The 19,024-nt window shown below is 45.1% G+C and overlaps 2 protein-coding genes across 7 annotated transcripts in view; one reads left to right on the top strand and one right to left on the bottom strand.

Moving 5' to 3' along the window:
* The window catches only part of HSCB (HscB mitochondrial iron-sulfur cluster cochaperone), a 28,453-nt gene extending 18,399 nt beyond the window's left edge, over positions 1-10,054 (bottom strand). The window contains exons 1-4 of the mRNA XM_056529671.1: positions 9,589-10,054; positions 7,561-7,657; positions 5,331-5,420; positions 2,613-2,757 (exon numbers count right to left, since the gene is read on the bottom strand). Coding sequence (XP_056385646.1) covers positions 2,613-2,757; positions 5,331-5,420; positions 7,561-7,657; positions 9,589-9,914 — 658 coding nt within the window. The 5' untranslated portion in view covers positions 9,915-10,054. The remainder of the gene's footprint in view (positions 1-2,612; positions 2,758-5,330; positions 5,421-7,560; positions 7,658-9,588) is intronic.
* The window catches only part of CHEK2 (checkpoint kinase 2), a 41,838-nt gene continuing 32,753 nt past the window's right edge, over positions 9,940-19,024 (top strand). For 4 of the 6 annotated variants that reach the window (XR_008846162.1, XM_056529630.1, XM_056529624.1 and 1 more), the window contains exons 1-3: positions 10,108-10,452; positions 14,494-14,732; positions 17,419-17,543. Coding sequence is in view for 5 of the 6 variants with exons in the window: in XM_056529630.1 (XP_056385605.1) it covers positions 10,397-10,452; positions 14,494-14,732; positions 17,419-17,543 (420 nt within the window). In the remaining variant the exon portion in view is untranslated. Of the gene's footprint in view, positions 10,453-14,493; positions 14,733-17,418; positions 17,544-19,024 lie in introns of all 6 variants that reach the window. The other 2 variants (XM_056529655.1, XM_056529647.1) reach the window with 2 other exon arrangements.

Below are 19,024 nucleotides of genomic sequence, written 5' to 3'. Positions count from 1 at the left end.
TCCTTGATGTCCACCGATGAAAGGAACTCCCCTTGTTCCAGGGACACCACCACTGAACGGAGAGATTCCATTCGGAAGTGGCGGATAAGGTAGTGACGGTTGAGACGCTTGAGGTCTAGGATGCGGTCGCACAGAACAGTCCTTCTTGGGGACCACAAAAAGATTTGAATAGAAACCCTGAAACCGCTCCCCTGGAGGAACGGGAACGATAACCCGCTGGAGAAGCAGAGACTGGAGAGCCGCTCGAAATTGCTTCGCCAGAGGCGATCCCTCGGAAGGGAGGCGAATTCGATTCGGTAACCGTTGGACACCACGTCCCTGACCCAAGAGTCCTGAATGTGTGAGGTCCAGATGTCTCGAAAAAGAAAGAGACGGCCTCCCACCCGAGAAGAAACCACGGGTGGGGGCCTCACTTCATGCAGAAGTGGGTTTGCGGTTGCCTGATTTGGGCGCAAAACGGCCGGACTGGTTGGAGTCCGACTTCCAAGACGGGCGTGCCCAGAACGAGGGAGCCTTCTTGTCCCGCGAGGGCGCCTGCCCGGACCCTTTGCTGGAGCCAGAGGTCCGAAAGGACCGAAAGGAAAAGGACTTCCTTTGGGAAGTAGGGCGAGCCTTATTTTGAGGTAACAAGGAACTATTACATCCCGTTGCCTCAGAGATAATCTCATCAAGGCGTTTGCCAAAAAGACGGCCACCCGTAAAGGGAAGCTCAGTGAGAGACCTTTTGGAAGAGGCATCCGCATTCCAAGCTTTAAGCCACATAGAGCGGCGGAGAGCCGCTAGGTGACCCACAGCAAAGGCAGAACAACGGGCTGACTGCATGGAAGCTGCGATGGAGCTTTTGGCACCACTCCGACAGAGCCTTGGACACCCATGTCGAGGCGAAGATGGGAAGAAGAGACAGCTGCTTCAGAGGCAAACTTCGCTAAGGATTCTACCTTCTTGTCCGTGGGATCCTTGAAAGCTGCGGCATCTGCCAGAGGCAGTGTAGTCACCTTAGAGATCCGGGTGATTGGTGGATCCACTGAGGGAGGGGAAACCACCTTAGTGACAAAGTCCTTGTCAAATGGATAAGTTCTTGAATCGTATTGATTCCCGGAAACCTCTTGTCTGGATGTTTCCATGCAGATTCGAGAATGTCGTCAAAGTCAGCGTGAGAGCTGAACCTTTGAGGTGCTGGTTTAGCACGATGAAAGGATAATCCTGGATTGACATCCGAAGATCCTGGGTCCTCTAAGTGAAAGGTGTCTCTTACGGCTGTCACCAATGAGTTAACCGTTGCAATTAAGTCCGAGCGGTCCTCTGAGTCAGATGCCGGCTCAGAAGCCTCGTCCACCAGGAGAATGAATAAGTAGAGGCAGTCCTGGAGGGGGGCGACCCTGACCGGGTATGCGGTTCTGGCGTGGCAGAGTGGCGACTCCGAGAACGTTCTCTGGAGGAGCGACGTTTGTGCCCAGATGACAGGGGGCAGGACCCACAAGGGGGTCTATCTGAAGACTCAATGGAAGAGTCAGACGAGGCACCCCTAGTACGCTTGTGAGAGCATGAAGTATGTGGAGACGAGGAGCGGGCCCTCTCAGAGGCCCTGCGCAGGGAAGACCCCTTCAAAGCGGACACCACTTCCCGGGAGGCCTCAGCCACCGAACGGGAGACTTGGGTCAAGACAGCCATATACTGGGTCAGGGAAGAAACCCAGGCTGGTGGAGCGGATGAACCCACCAGAACCGAAAGGGCATCAGGGGGCACCAGGGGGTCTGGGGGAGCAGTGGAGCAGGCAGAAGAACTTACCTAATGGAGCCTTCAGTGAAGTCTTCAGTCAGCTTTAGCTACTTGCATCACGCCTGGCTGCTATGCGTGAGCGAGGCGAGCAGGGAAATAGGGGGACCCGGACCCATGAAGTACCAACCCAGGCGCTGACCGTTGGCGAGGGGGGTGAACAGCGCATATACGCAATGTCTGTGCCCCCTTACTCGCAATGGGGAAACAGGGAACCGGAGTCCCTGAGTCCCCACCTGAACACACAAATGAAAAGGAATAAAAAAAACTAACACGTCCCTATACTAGGAAAACAAAAAATCTGAAGACCTGGTCTGGAGAATTCCAGACCATGTCCACCTCCTTCAGACACTAAGCTTAAACTGATTAGCTCAGAGCCTAAAGGCGGGTATATCCCGCTGGGAGGAGCCGACTTTTTTTTATTACCCTAGTGTCACACCTCCTAGAGACAGCAGCATACACCCCACAGTCTGTGTCCCCCAATGGAGCCAATAGAGAAACTGAGTTTTTAGGGGTTAAGAACTGTCCAGAGTAGGAGAAAATCCCCATTGCAAACATATGCTGCTCTTTCAGTTCCTAAAATGGACAGAGATGTCAGCAGAGAGCACTGTGCTCGTGATTCGGCAGAGGTCACTGTGTTTCAAAAAGAAAATAATTTCCTCTGTAGTATTCAGCAGCTAATAAGTACCGGAAGGATTAAGATTTTTTTAATAGAAGTAATTTGCAAATCTGTTTAGCTTCCTGGCAAAAGTTTTCCACCAGAGTACCCCTTTAATATACAATTATTTAGCTTGTCTCGGTTGTCTACATGCTATTTTAAAACCCACAAGAAATACCTTGTACCAACATCCCAATTTCTTCCATTTCTTTTGCAGCGCTCATGTCATTAAGTTTCTCATTGATTTCTAAGATTTCAAGCAAAAGAGGAGCATCCACGCTGCCTTCTGTACCTTCTGGAATTGAGATGCCATGAAGACTTAACTGGGAACAGAAAAAAAAAAGAAAATAAAGTTATTTAGAAAAAAGAAAAAAATATACCAATTATTATTTATAAATACTAAAAGGTCTATATATTTTTAAGTTCTGACCTTACCTGTAAAATAGTGATAGCTCCACAGCACTGCAGAAAAACAGATATAATGCTAATGCAGCAGCAATATTCTGGCAGTGTAATGTGTTCAATCCTTGCTCAGCCTCATCCATACATATTGGGGTAGATTTATCAAAACCATAGAAGAGGAAATGTGTTGCAGTTGCCCATATCAACCAATCAGATTGCTTCTTTTATTTTTCAGAGGCTTTTTTAAAAGTGAAAAAGTCTGAATGTGTTGCTATGGACAACTGCTCTACTCTATACACTGGTTTTAAAAAACTCTCCCCCATTAATCCTATTTATGATTGCGGCAGCATCGTGTGATCACTGCTCTGTCCTATAATAGATCATCCTATGCAGCCAACTACCTGTAGACTACAGGATTCTATCATTATCAAGTAACACCTGGCAGTTTAGATCCCTCCACACCCAGTTCTTATGTCTTATGCCTTATTGAAGGGACCAGGAGAGCAGTGATATAGTAGGGAAGTACCTTACTGCAGAGTAATACTCCTGATGCCTGCCTGCTACTGTGAGAGAATAATAATAAAATTGGTTTAAGCGGCCATGTTGTCCAGTTTCAACCATATTTGAACTATATATTATTACTATGGTCCTAGAGGCAACCAAGGAATTCCTGGAGACTTTTCTATACCCATAAGAGGTCCTCTACCCATAAAAAGGGCCCCTTTCAATAGGAATTTAGAGGCCCATTGTGCACGTGAAAAGACATCTTGTATTAATTAAGTATTGAACCATGTATGTGACATCACCTTACTTGTTTTTTCTACTTGTACCATATATAAGGGGGTCCTGCCCCAACCTCAATAGAACTGATTTTGAACACAGTGTCTGTGTCAGTCATTTCTCCGAGCTCGTAATATATATATTAATTAGAAACTCTATGACATCGCATTAAAGTTCCCTTTAAGACTTCCCTAACAGTACATGTGCAGTATCTCTAGTATGTCCTATGAAATTCAGCTTGATAGTGGATTTCCCTCCATCCTGCTTGTAAAACACTGATGCTTGAAATACCAGGGCTGTGGAGTCGGTAGATAAATGTTCCGACTGACTCCGGAGTTTTCTGTACTTCCGACTCCTCTGTATTAATATGTGAATGTATTTTATACATTCCTTGAAGGAAAGAAAGGCAACATACATGTCATTGCCACATTACTACTGGCTGGGAAGCCAACAGTCTACTGTATTGAACAGTTTGTGTGCTGATCTGCTGCTGAAGATAGGGCAGTGGGAGGATCAAGGAAGGGGCATTTATTATAAAACATGATTTCCCTAGTAGAATCCCATAGTCATGTTTAAAGTTTAAAGGGGCACTCTGCCCTAGACATCTTATCCCTTATCCAAAGGATAGGGGATAAGATGTCAGATCACCGGGGTCCCGCTGCTGGGGACCCCCGGGATCGCCGCTGCGGCACTGCGCTCTCATTACTACACAGAGCGAGTTCGCTCTGTGCGTAATGACGGGCGATACAGGGGACGGAGCAGCGTGACATCATGGCTCCGCCCCTCGTGACATCTCGGCCCGCCCCGTTAATGCAAGTCTATGGCAGGCGGCGTGATGATCACCACACCTCCTCCCATAGACTTGTAGCGAGGGGGCTGGCCGTGACATCACGAGGGGCGGAGCCGTGACGTAACGATGCTCCGGCTCCAGTATTGCCCGTCATTACGCACGTGTTTTTAGGCCACGTTTGAAACTATGGATGTTGTTGTTGAGTCTGAAGGCTTGAGGGATAGCATTCCAGAGAACTGGTGCAGCACAAGTGAAGACTTGGAGACGGGAGTGAAAAGTTCGGATTATAGAAGATGTTAGTGTGAGATCATTAGTGTGAGATCATTAGTGTGAGATCATTAGTGTGAGATCATTAGTGTGAGATCATTAGTGTGAGATCATTAGTAGATCGGACAGAACGTGTAGGATAGTAGACAGAGATGAGAGAGGAGATGTAGGGAGGTGCAGCATTGTGGAGAGCTTTGTGTGTGAGACTGAGGATTTTGTACTGTATTCTGTACTGAATTGGTAACCAGTGTAGTGACTGGCACAGGGAGGAGGCGTCGGTGTAGCGGCTGGAAAGGAAGAGGAGTCTGGCTGTGGCATTAAGGATGGACTAAAGAGGAGAGAGTTTGGAGAAAGGAAGGCCTATTAGTAAAGAGTTACAGTAGTTGAGGCGGGAGTGAATCAAAGCAATAATGAGAGTTTTAGCAGTTTCAGTAGTGAGAAACGGGCGGATTCTGGAAATGTTTTTGAGTCTTGGGTTTTGAGTTTGGGTCTTTGCAAAAGCAAAAAGGTATCATGGGAAATGTAGGCTGCATTAGGAGAGCTGTATCAGAAGGTAAGAAGGAATCAAGATGTCACACCCAATAAAATAGTACCTCTACATAATTTTCTGTATTAACATATGCTGCACTGTATACTCAACAACAAAAATAAACTTACCAGATATATGCCTCTGCTTAATGGTGACAACAAGGTGTTGTAAGCTTTGTTAACCAAGGAAGACTGTTTTTCAGAAATATCCTGTTCTTGCTAAAAACAAAATCAGAGAAAACAACACTATTATTTACAAAAAAATAAATAAAAATAAAAAAAAAACATTTACCAAGGAAGACTGTTTTTCAGAAATATCCTGTTCTTGCTAAAAACAAAATCAGAGAAAACAACACTATTATTTACAAAAAAATAAATAAAAATAAAAAAAAAACATTTACCAAACTGGCTTCTGATTTTAAAGGAAATCTGGGAAAATAAATATGGAAAGCATCTCACCACCCACCTTCATAGGTAGCATTCCCTAAAATCAGCTTTAGCTCCAATTACGGAGTCTCGGAAACTGATTGGGATTTTATGCCAACAGCTGTCTGCGGATGGGTCCTGTTCCCTTCTGGGGAGAATTCTGGCTTGGCATAAAATCCCAATCAGTTTCTGAGACTCCGTAAGTGGAGCTAAAGCTGATTTTAGGGAATGCTACCTGTGAAGGTGGTGTGATTAGCTGCTTTGCATATTCCTTTTCCAAGAAAGCCTATGGAGTGCTTATGGCCTTTTCTGAATCTCTATACTTATCCCCTTTTCCTAAAGGAAATCTGTAGGCGTATAGTGCAGGTGACACTGATGATAACAATACTTACCGCATCACAGCGCCTACTGCTGTTTTTTTCTTTAAGGCTCATAGGACTTTCTTAAGCCAGTGCATCAGTAACCCCTTCTTCCCCAACATGCCATCTATAGTAATATACTGTATAAACCATCCCCAGCAGAGTTGTAGCCTGTTTGGGGCTAAGGGTAACTTTTTCCTTGCCCTTTCTTTCAGGTCTGCTCAGCACCTTGCAAAAACCCAGTGCATCAGTAACATCTTCTTCCCCCCACATCATCTATAGTAGTATACTGTGTTAATCACCTCAGTACAGTTCACTTTCCCCATCACCATTTCATCATATAGCACATGTAAGGAAAGAAAAAACTGTATATGTACTACTTGAAAGAACTCCTTCTCTGGTCCCGCCCCCTGTAATGGAGAAAATTATAAATAGCTGTGTACCATGGAGAAGACTCTTAACAACAGGGAGAGCACTGAAATCACCTTGCCACTACTCTGGAGGGTTATTGTAATAAAAGCAGGTAGGTTTTTATTAAACAAAAGTTAGCTGCAGAGAAGCTTTCTCCATGATGAGTGGATTTAAAGAAATACTCCAGTGCAATAAACTTATCCCCTATCCACTGGATAGGGGATGAGTTTTAGATCATTGGGGGGTCCATCCGCTAGGACCCCTGAGATCTCCTGCACGGCACCCCAGCAGTAAGAGGGCGTGTAGACCCCCCGCACAAAGCGGTGGCCGACACGCCTACTCCTTGTATCCTATAGAGAAACATGGAGTGGGTATGTTGGCCGCGGCTTCCTGCAGGGGTTGGCACGCCCTTTTTCTGGGGACTCCAGTGGATAGGGGATAAGTTTATTGCACTGGAGTACTCCTTTAAAGACTGGAGTTTAAAAAGACATGGAGTTACCCAACTTATAACAAGATTCAAGAGAATGTAACAACATTAAAAAAAAAATTCTTAGGGTGCGTTCACACGTCAGAATTCAAGAGGAATTCGAGCAGAAAAAATTACGTCCGAAAAATCGAAATTTCATTTCGCGCGGAAAGGGGGAAGAAGGAAGGGGAGGGTTTGTGGGAGGGCCAAATCGGCCATTTTATGATTGTGCTAGTCAGAAATTAGAGCTGCAAGTGTTATATAAGCCCCAAAATGTCCCGAAAAAAATCTGCAAACAAATTACAAGTTGATGTGGCTGAAGAGTAAAAAAAAAAAAAAAAAGGGTGGAGTGTGGGGTGGAGAATGGGTGTCATCCTTTTTCCATGGGCTGTCTCTTCCACATTTTTCCACGTGAATTCCGCGCGGAAACGATCTCGGGCGTAAAAATGTTTTCCCATTGACTTCAATTGAATTCTGCTAGCGGATTCCGCTTGAAGAACGTACATGCTCTTTCTTCAAGCGGAACGGAATTCAGCGTCGGAATTCCGCTAGCGGAATTTACGCTGTGTGAACAGGACAGCGGAAATTACATTGAAGTCAATGGCAGAGGAGATGGCAATTCTTTTGGAGCGGATAATTCAAGACGAATTACTCTTGAATTCCGACGTGTGAACGGGCCCTTAGTCTGACAACCTACCTTTGACTTCTGGCCGAAGTAATCTGGGTGAAGAAAACGTTGGAGATTCCTATATTTTCTCTGCAATTCCTGAATATTAATATTAAATGATCGCTCACTGTAAAATTCAATATGAAAAGAACCATCAAGGTTTAAAAAAAAAAAATTAAAAAAGAAAAGAAAAAAAACAGACATGATGGTTACGATCAATTGGGGCTCCACCAATAACAAAGTGTACTTGTCGTTAACAAAAACGTTTTATATACTGTAGATAATACCATTATATGTATATTTGTAATATACATTGGTTGAAAAAAATGTGTATATTTTTGTCCCTGCAACTACTGTCTGTGTGTGAGGAGTCCAAATACAGGAAGTGACGGTGGACACGGGGGCCCGGTACACTGAGGACAAGCAGGGCTCGGTACACTGAGGACAAGCAGGGCTCGGTACACTGAGGACAAGCAGGGCTCGGTACACTGAGGACAAGCAGGGCTCGGTACACTGAGGACAAGCAGGGCTCGGTACACTGAGGACAAGCAGGGCTCGGTACACTGAGGACAAGCAGGGCTCGGTACACTGAGGACAAGCAGGGCTCGGTACACTGAGGACAAGCAGGGCTCGGTACACTGAGGACAAGCAGGGCTCGGTACACTGAGGACAAGCAGGGCTCGGTACACTGAGGACAAGCAGGGCTCGGTACACTGAGGACAAGCAGGGCTCGGTACACTGAGGACAAGCAGGGCTCGGTACACTGAGGACAAGCAGGGCTCGGTACACTGAGGACAAGCAGGGCTCGGTACACTGAGGACAAGCAGGGCTCCGTACACTGAGGACAAGCAGGGCTCCGTACACTGAGGACAAGCAGGGCTCCGTACACTGAGGACAAGCAGGGCTCCGTACACTGAGGACAAGCAGGGCTCCGTACACTGAGGACAAGCAGGGCTCTGTGCATTGAGGCTCTGTGATATGCTCCTGGCTCATACAAGCAGATTGACAAGCCAGGAACCTGCACAGAGCCCTGCTTGTCGCAGCCACACTTCCTGTATTTGGGCTTCTCATAGAGACACAGGCAATAGCTGGAGAAACAGCTCATACATTGTATAAAAATATACGTACAGTAGAGGGCTCTTAAGGAAGCCATAGTACTGTTCTGTGTATCCACCCTACAGAGAATATGTCAAAAAGACCTCAAAAGTTTAGTTTAGACCCCCACTGATCACCAGAAGGGGGCGGGAGAAGTGCCCAGCTTAGTGCTTCTCCCCTCTCCATCTTGCTGCACTAGACAGACTCTATAGTAAGTCTATGGAGCCCAACTTGTGCAGCAAGTAGAGGAGAGGAGAGGAGAAGCACTCTGCTGGGCACTTCTCCCACCTAGTTCTGACCCACAAAGATTTTTATTTTTGTTTCACTGTAGATTTTGTGGTGAAATGTAATTACAAAGTACAATCAGTGGTGCAAAAAACATGGGTCTGTAGGTGGAAAATTGAAAGCATTATGGCCGGCGTTTATACATTGTCTTGTTTACACATCTAGACTGATTTTGAGTTACAATCCACAGATTTTAGCAATACACATGATATGGAAGGGTTTTATGAACTGTGCCTTTTTGTGAAAAGGCACAAAATCACTGAAAAAAGTCTCAAAACTACACCAGCCCAGACTTAGCTTTTGGTGTATGTGAAGAGAGAAGTTTCAGGAAGTGTGACCTGCACAAAATGTATCAAGTGCTCTGTGACCATTTAGTAAATTTGGTGCTCCTACATATTACCAGCATATAAAAAAAAAGGTATAAAAATACTAAAGCACAAAAATGAAAAAAAAACAAAAAAAACTGTGGTCCTTAAGGGGTTAATGATATAGAACAGTGGTCTCCAAACTGTGGGCCTCCAGCAGTTGCCAGACTACCACTCCCAGCATGCACGGCCATTCATTAGCTGTCCGGGCATGCTGGTAGTTGTAGTTTTGCACCAGCTGGAGGCCCACAGATATAGAAGATAATGTTGAGCATTTCTGGCCTCCAGGCACCCCATGGCACGGCTTCCTTACCAGTCCAGGAGCTGGTAGTAGTCTCTGCCCTCAACAGGAGGCTGGATAGAGCTGCAGGCCGGACAGAAGAGCTCGGAGCCGCTGAGCCCGACCTGACAGCTCCAGCACCGGGAACTGCCTGCACACAGGGTCCTCAGGAGGGTGAGGGCCGCCGGACACCGGAGGCTGCACACAGAGGTACTGCCAGCTCTACTACACAGGGACAAGGAGACACGACGGGGCAGGACACAGGGCACCGGGGCACAGCTGACTAAAGACCTGGCAGCGGCCGGAGGAGCACGGAGAGCCACACAGCGCCTCCACGCTACACGAGCGGCCAGCTCCATAGCTGCGGCACACTGAGGTGGGACCCGGAAGGAAAGCCCTAGTCACCGAATCCCTGTCATATCACGCGTAGACCCAGGAATCCCCCGAGCTGTGTGCGCATATGGTGCGGGCTGGCCACGCCTACACTTCATTCACTAAGGAAAAGTCACTGGAGGAGAAAGGTAAACATTTTTACCGCCCATACGTGACGTCACGGCCGTTGATTGGCTGTTTGTACTTGACTCTGAATGGCGGTAAAACACGCTGGCTCTATCTTCCTGTTTATGCAGCTGCTGTAAGGTGAGAGTGCGGGGGTCTTTTCCTTACATGTCCCCCAATACTGGGCTAATGGGAGCTGGCATTTGATCGCAGTACATGGGGGCGCTGTGCTGGCAGCTGTGTCCTCCGCTAAGTCAGCTAGACTGGCCCTAAGGCCTATAAGGGTGTGAAGATCCCGCTAATGTCCACTGGGGGAGGATAGGCGGGCCCTGCACGGGGTACAATGGTGGGCACTGCCATCTGTCAGGAGGATCCTCTTCTCTCCATTCTTATCTATGAGTGAGAGCTAAATGGCTGCTCAACCTTCTCAGTCTGTGTCGGTTTTCTTCTGGTGCACTATGGGGAGGAGTTATCAAATGTGGAGCAGGTTCCTATAGCAACCAATCAGAGTGCTACTTTTATTTTTCAGAGGCCTTTTTTAACCCCTTTAGGAACTGTCCAGAGTAGGAGAAAATCCCCATAGCAAACATATGCTGCTCTGAACAGTTCCTAAAATGGACAGAGATGTCAGCAGAGAGCAATGTGTTCCGAACAGCAAAGAATTTCCTCTGTAGTATTCAGCAGCTAATAAGTACTGGAAGGATTAAGATTTTTAAATAGTAATTTACAAATCTGTTCAACTTTCTGGCACCAGTTGATTTAAAGAAAAAAGTTTTCCACCGGAGTACCCCTTAAAAGATGCAGGGCATACATATACAACCAGCCTGCTCCCCTTTTATGATGGCTGGGGCTGAGCGCATGTCATAGCAGGGTGGTCCCGCGGCTATCAGCTGCCGGGACCCGTGTCTAGTGCCGGATATCGCTGATTGCAGTGATGCCCGGCATTAACCCCTTAGACTGCACGATCAAGGTTGATTGCAGCATCTAAAATAACAGTCCTGGCGCTCAGCAGAGCTGATGGGGACCACGTGGTAAAACTGCGATGTCCCAAACAGCTGAGAGGACAGCAGAAGGGCCCTTACCTGCCTCCTCACTGTCCGATCGGTGCTCAGATGCTCCATGGCAGGCTGGAGCAATAGAGCTCTGATAACACTGATCAGTGTTATGCTTTGACATAGCACTGAACAATGTATGTGAGATTGCATGTAATAGTCCTCTATGGGGACTAAATGTCTGAACTATAAAAATATAACCTTAATGAAACCACACAATCAATGGCGTATATGTAAAAAAAAAAAATCCAAAATTGCGTAATTTTTAGGCACTTTGTATACCCAAAATAAGTATAAAAAAATAAAAATGGTACCAATAAAAACTACAGATCACGGTGCAAAAAATGAGCCCTCACACAGTTATGCATTTTTAACAGAAGTAAAGCAAAATCAAACCTAGATAAGTTGGGGATCGTTTTAATCTTATGGACTTAGAGAAAAACGATGTTTAATGAAAAGTGCACTGTAGAAGCGGAAGTCGGTAAATATTAAAAAATGGCTTTTTTTTTGTCCCACAAATATATATATATTTTGTTTTGTTGTAGATTGTGGGGAAATTACTATCATTACAAAATAAAATTGATAGCGCATCTGCCCTCATTGGTCTGCAGGTGGAAAACGTAAAGCGTTTTAATGTTAAGTTGAAGAGGAAAAAAAACAATAAATAAAAAACTTAAGGGGTTAAACAATCTGAAGCAGTTGGACATGTTGCTATGGGCAACTAAACAACTTTTTCACAAATATTTGTAAATTCCCCCCCCCCCTATGTTTACAAGTCTCAAAGTCTTGTCCTAACATCCATTGCATTCTCTGCAGGAGCGCCATGCAACGGGGAGATTTGGAGCTTGGTTATTGAGATAACGGGGGTCCCAGGGCCACCAGATCCTTATCTCGTACTCTGTAGAACCCCTAGAAGGTTGTAGAAAGAGGCTTTGGGGGCTCTATACCAGGGGACTCCCAGCTGTTTTCAGCAGCTTAGGTCTGTCACCAATAGCCACAGCAAAACAATGGCTACTTAACCATTTATGCCGGCTACTTAAAGGGAACCAATCATCAGATTTTACCCTATATAACACTTGGCAAAATCTTCATCCTCACTATCTCTGGGGAACGCTCCTTTCCCCAGGGATGGTGAAAATATGGAGTTCTAAACTAGTCCCTGCTGGCCCCGTAAGCAGTCCCCTTGGCGGAGAGCTCCTCTTACCTACTCCCGTCACTTCGGCCGACAGTGATGCCCACCTCAGCTTGACGGGCCGCGTCATCGCTCTGCTCCGTCTGCTCAGTGAGCAGAGCAATGACGCGGCTCGTCAATCAAGCGGAGGGGTGGGGGGGGGGGGGGGGTCTGCCGGCCGAAGTAACAGGACTAGGTGAGAGGAGCTCCCCGCCCAGGGGACTACTTACGTGGGGATTCGTTTATAACTTCATATCCTCACCATCCCTGGGGACAGGAGCATCCCCCAGGGATGGTGAGGATAAAGATTTTACCCTATATAATGCTTTGCCAAGCGTTATATAGGGTAAAATCTGATGATTAGTTCCCTTTATTGTTGGCAGCCGGAGCTTGATCACAAAATCTAAAGCAGTTCCAGAGCTAAGTGACACTCGTCAGACCACCTACATCAAGCATGTCAAACTCAAAGGCTAACATGGGCCAAAAAAACAAGGTTTAAGTTTATGTGGGCCGCATCCAAAAACGGACGTAGTAACGCCGGCCCTTGAATTCTGGGAGCCCAGTACAGTTCCCCCACATTAGGTGCCCAGTACAGTTCCCCCACAGACATACAGCCTCCAGCCATATACACTTTATGGCTGTAGGCTGTATGCCTTTGTACTGCTCCACTTCAGTGCTCTGACCACCACTCCTCCGGTCCGGCCATAGCAGTAGGTCCTGAGACCGCATGTTCCGCGCCTCCATTGCTATGGGCAGTGACGTCCCGGCGTGCTCTATCTCCCGGCGGCCCCTGCGTTTTTAAACTTAACACGGGGCCGCTGAGAGTTGACGGGGGCATCCCTGTCTCCCGAAAACATCTTTCGGGACACAGGGATGTCCGGGCCCAAAATATATTCATTGTCCCATTACCCGCTCCATGAGATTCTTGTATAGTCTGCTGGCAGTGCATTTGCATAGCAATCGAAAGATTGCTACAAATAGTAACCTCTGGGAAATTAAAAAATGTAATGCAAATAAGCCCCTTCCCCATTTTACAAATCATAATAAAAACATTTTTTATTTCAATATATTGTAAAAATAAAACAAAAATTGCTACATTTTGGTCACATCAATTATTAGAAAAAAAGGAATAAAAATAAATCAAAAAGTCTCAAATTCGTAATAATGAAAAATTTGTGAAACATTTAGGGTTCAGAATAGGGCAATTGTCTTAGAAGAAGTTTTACTTTGCTTGGTTCCAATTATTAAGGTAAAATGAAAAGTTTCCTTACAAAGTACATGGCTCTGATATGGGTCTGTGGATGGAAAAATAAATGAAACCCCTTAAAGAGGTACTCCGCCCCTAGATAGCTTATCCCCTATCCAAAGGACTGTGAAGTCACCAGCATCGCCAGTCATCCAGCACGAAGTGAAGTTTGCTCCGTGCTTCGGATGTCTGGGGTGCTGCAGCCAAGATCGCGGGGGTTCCCAGCGGCAGGACCCCCACGATCAGACATCTTATCCCCTATCCTTTTGGTTCAGACTGCGGAATCTCCAGACGGAAAATTCCTTCTATAGAGTCCGACTGACTGGTTCCGAGTGAACCAGTCTATTGGGGACTGCAGTGTGTTTTGCGAGGATATCCTCCTGAAGAATGAGCAACGCCATTCTTCAGACGGATATTTTAAAGCAGATTTTTCGTTCACAAATTCCACTTCAGATATTCCGAAGTGTGAATTGGTGAACGGAAAACCCATTCACTAGCTTGTACATTTTAGTCAGCCGAATTTCTGCCTGCAAATTCAAAGCGGAATTGCAGGCAGAAATTTCGTAGTCTGAACCTAGCCTTAAAGTGTTGTAAAGTGGATGGGGGAGACTGGCAACCTAAACTACTCATAGACCAAATAGGTTATTGCATGAAAAACAAAATAAAAAAAATGTAAAAATCATAAGAATGTTTTCATTTTGCATAACGTGTGTGTGTGTGTGTGCATTATTCCCAGTTAGTTACGGTATCTAGTGGTTACTGGATCATTTTCACATTTTTTTTTAATTTTTTTTAAATATAAACGATTTTACTGTGTTAAGTGTAGATGAATTATCTTTTTTCCCCCAATATGATTCAATGAGAGGTGTAAATAGCCCCATGGCATATTGTAGTACACATAGAAGTCATATGGTCAGCATATACGCCAGGAGACCTTTTCATCTTTGTAACATGTGATCTGCTTTGTTTAGGTTCTCTCCGTCCCGAGATACAATGGGGGAGTCCCAACCTTCTCAGCAGTCTCAAGGCACCTCCAGCTCTTCCTCTAGCGCTCCTCAGTCATACAGCCAGTCATCCTCGTCTGGATCTGGGACTTTGAGCTCTTTAGAAACAATACCAGTGCAAGATGTTGCTTCTGCTCCAGAAGAATTTGAGGATAAAATTGCATGGGGTCGACTTTGGGCACTTGGAAAAGGATTCCCGAATCATGGCATGTATCTTTATACAGCACGTTGCTAGTAATATATGAGTAAATTTCTTGTAAATATTATTATTTTTAAGGCTTTAAGGTCACTTTCACACAGACCTGTTTTTTAGTCACACGATGGTGTCAGTTTTGCCTTAAAACAGCATATACAGTCATGGCTGTAAACGTTGGCACCCCTGACATTTTTCTAGAAAATGAAGTATTTCTCACAGAAAAGGATTGCAGTAACACATGTTTTACTATACACCTGTTTATTCCCTTTGTGTGTATTGGAACTAAACCTCAAAAGGGAGGAAAAAAAGCAAATTGGACATAATGTCACACCAAACTCCAAAAATGGGCTGGACAAAATTATTGGCACCCTTACTTTAATATTTGGTTGCACACCCTTTGGAAAAAATAACTGAAATCAGTCACTTCCTATAACCATCAATAAGGTTCTTACACCTCTCAGCCGGAATGTTGGACCACTCTTCCTTTGCAAACTGTTCCAGGTCTCTCTTAATGGAAGGGCGCCTTTTCCCAACAGCAATTTTAAAGGGGTTATCCAGGAAAAAACTTTATATATATATATATATATATATATATATATATATATATATATATATAATCATCTGGCTCCAGAAAGTTAAACAGATTTGTAAATTACTTCTATTAAAAGATTGTAATCCTTTCAGTACTTATGAGCTGCTGAAGTTGAGTTGTTCTTTTCTGTCTAAGTGCTCTCTGATGACACGTGTCTCGGGAGCTGTCCAGAATAGAAGCAAATTCCCATAGCAAACCTCTTCTACTCTGTGCAGTTCCTGAGACAAGCAGAGATGTTAGAGATAATAACTGGTGCCAGAAAGTTAAACAGATTTGTAAATTACTTCTGTATAAAAGTCTTAACCCTTCCAGTACTTATCAGCTGCTGTATATTACAGAGGAAGTTGATTAGTTATTTTCAGTCTGACCACAATACTCTCTGCTGACATCTCTGTCCCTGTAAGGAACTGTCCAGAGCAGGATAGGTTTGCTATGGGGATTTGCTCCTACTCTGGACAGTTCCTGACATGGACAGAGGTGTCAGCAGAGAGCACTGTGGTCAGATTTAAAAGAAAAACTCCACTTCCTATGGAGCCTACAGCAGCTAATGAGCACTGTTAGGATTAAGATTTTTTATTTAAATAGTAATTAGCAAATCTGTTTAACTTTCTGCCACCAATTAAGAAAATTGTTTCCACTGCAGTACTCCTTTAAAGGACATCTGCAGTTATATAACACTTATCCCCTATCCACAGGATTGGGTATAAGTGTTGGATTGCGGGGGGGTCCGACCGCTGGGACCCCCCGCGATCTCCTGAACGGGGCCTTGGCATTTCCGCGCTGTCACTGAGGTTAATGGACGCCCGGTCCCCATACAGCTCTATGGGACAGGTGGGGAGGCACAAATGCTGCATCCCTGCCTCTCCCATAGGACTACATGGAGGAGGCGTGTCGGCCATGGCGTCATGCTGCTGCCGGCACGCCTCCTGCACTGGACAGCCGCGGCCCCGTACAAGAGATCGCACGGGGCCCCAGCGTTCGGACTCCCCCCGCGATCAAACACTTATCCCCTATCTTGTGCATAAGGGATAAGTGTTATATCACTGCAGATGTCCTTTAAGCAACCTATAAAAATGAATAGAATAGCTTATACTGACTACACACAGAAACTCAAGCCAGATTGCTGTTATAAAATTACCATTGAAAAATAATGACTGATATTTGCCCATGGTATAATGGCCTACGGGACTAGATTTCTAAAGGTGTGACACTTTGAGGTTTGATACACGATGACCTGTTCTTGCTTCCTAAAATCCCAGTAAGGGTACGTTCACACTACGGAATTGCGGCGGAATTCCGCGGGCGCAATTCCGCGGTGTGAACTTTAACATTAGGGTGAATGGGTTTCCGCGAGACCCGTTCACACTGCAGAATTTCAGCAGCGGACATTTCCGCCGCTGAAAGTGTTCTGCGCAAAGAAAGAACATGTTCATTCTTTGTGCGGAATCCGTGAGCGGACCATAGTCATCAATGGTGACGGCTCAGTGCCCCGCGGCCTTAGCACCAAAGTACCATCGGCGGCGGCCGCCAGGCGGAATCTCCGCTTGCGGAATTCAGCCGCGAGAATTCCGTAGTGTGAACGCACCCTAAAGGTGAAAATGATAATTTTACATCTGATTTCTTGCTGTGTGCAGTAAAGTACATTTTGCATTTTGTAGGTTAGTCAGTAATTCTTGAGTATTCCCATTTCTGATAATTATGGCCTACCACGGGGTATCTTATAAATGAGGGTCCTACCTCTAGAACCCCCCCCCCCCCCCCCGTCACTAAAGAGAGGGTATTGGCAGCATCTTTCTACCCTGGATCTCCTTTGTTTACCTGATTGTCAATGATCACGTGCAAATATGACTGCTGGTTCTTTTATTTATATAAACTTTATTTCACTTTGTTTAATTACAATTTTTTTTTTGTTCCACTAGGGGACTTTAGAATGTGATCACTTGAATGCTGACATAATGCTTTGTTATACTTGTAGTCACGTTTCATTTGCTGTTATCAATTATTTATGCTTGTCATGAAAAGTGTCTGATCAGTGAGTCTTAGATGTATTAACCTTAAGATCCCTCCTTATAGTGATGATAATGCTGTTTTTCCTTCTGTACAGACTGTGTGAACGATGAATATATATTTGGAAGAGATAAACATTGTGACTATACCTTTGATAGGCCAATAATAAACCAGACTGAGAGATATAAGACCTACAGTAAAAGGCACTTCCGGATTTTTAAGGTAAGTGTCTTAAAATTCTAGGATTTCTAATCTTGCAATAGATCATACTATATATCTATAAATACAATTGAGAATTTATTAGGTACACTTGGTAGAATGGAATGCTTTCTATACAGAGGGTATTTTATTCTGTATGCTATTCTTCATAAGCACAACGGTTAGGGTAAGGCTTCTTTCACACTACTGTTTGTGCCCGGGAGGTGACGTCCGTTAGGAAGATAATTGGAGAAAAATTTGTGCATGACACGTCTTTTTCTCCCGTTATCTTCGGCTGAAATAACGGACGATAGAGAAATCCCATTCAAGTAAATGGGATCCTCTTTGCCCGTTATGACTCCCGTTAGACTCCGTTAAGGGCGGTCAAAATGGGGGGAAAAAAGCCCTTAAAGGGGTACTCCACTGGAAAACTTTTTTTTAGATCAACTGGTGCCAGAAAGTTAAACAGATTTGTAAATTACTTCTATTTAAAAATCTTAATCCTTCCAGTACTTATCAGCTGCCTTTTGCTCCACAGGAAGTTATTTTCTTTTTTGGCTTCCTTTCTGTCTGACCACAGTGCTCTCTGCTGACACCTCTGTCCATGTCAGGAACTGTCCAGAGCAGTATAGGTTTGCTATGGGGATTTGTTCCTGCTCTGGACAGTTCCTAAAATGGACAGAAGTGTCAGTAGAGAGCACTGTGGTCAGACAGAAAGGAAATCTAAAAAGAAAAGAACTTCCTGTGGAGCAAAAAGCAGCTGATAAATACTGTAAGGATTAAAGGACATCTGTATTGCAATATAACTTCGGATAGGGGATAAGTTATAGATCGCAAGGGGGGGTCCGAGCACTGGGGCCCCCCATGATCTCCTGTACGGGGCCGCAGCAGTATGATGTGGCTGCCGACATGCCCCCTCCATGTACCCCATAGAGATACATGGAGGGAGGTGTCTGCCGCAGCTTTCTGCTGGGGACAAAACTACGCTTCCTGCAGACTGCCGCGGCCCCTGATCTATAACTTATCCCCTATCCGAACTAATGTTGCGCTACAGATGTCCTTATAGATTTTTTAATGGAAGTAATTTACAAATCTGTTTAACTTTCTGGCACCAATTGATTTAAAGAAAAATGTTTTCCAGCGGAGTACCCCTTTAACGTCCGTTTATAACTGAGCCTACACTGTAGTGTGAAAGTAGGCTAGCATGGTGTGCAAAGATCATAGTGTTAGGTTTCTTTCACATTGCTGTTGAGACACGGCACTGTGACGTTCGTCGGGAGGAGACTAGCCTGAAGGACGTTTGCCGACAGGGTACAACTTCAGTGTAAAAGGGGCCTAACATGTTTACATTGTAGAAAGTGACCACTATTGTGCAGAATTCATGGTTCCCTAATGACAAGTCCAAAACACAAAGCAGAGGCGCTTCCCGTGGAGGATCACACGTGCTAATGCCGGACAGGGACGGTGATACAGGTGGTCTCTTACCCGCTCTGGTTGTGTACTGA

Source organism: Hyla sarda, chromosome 1, assembly GCF_029499605.1.
Source record: "Hyla sarda isolate aHylSar1 chromosome 1, aHylSar1.hap1, whole genome shotgun sequence".
NCBI lineage: Eukaryota > Metazoa > Chordata > Amphibia > Anura > Hylidae > Hyla > Hyla sarda.
Note: the sequence above shows the minus strand (reverse complement) of the source record. Positions and strands in the feature narration are given on the sequence as shown.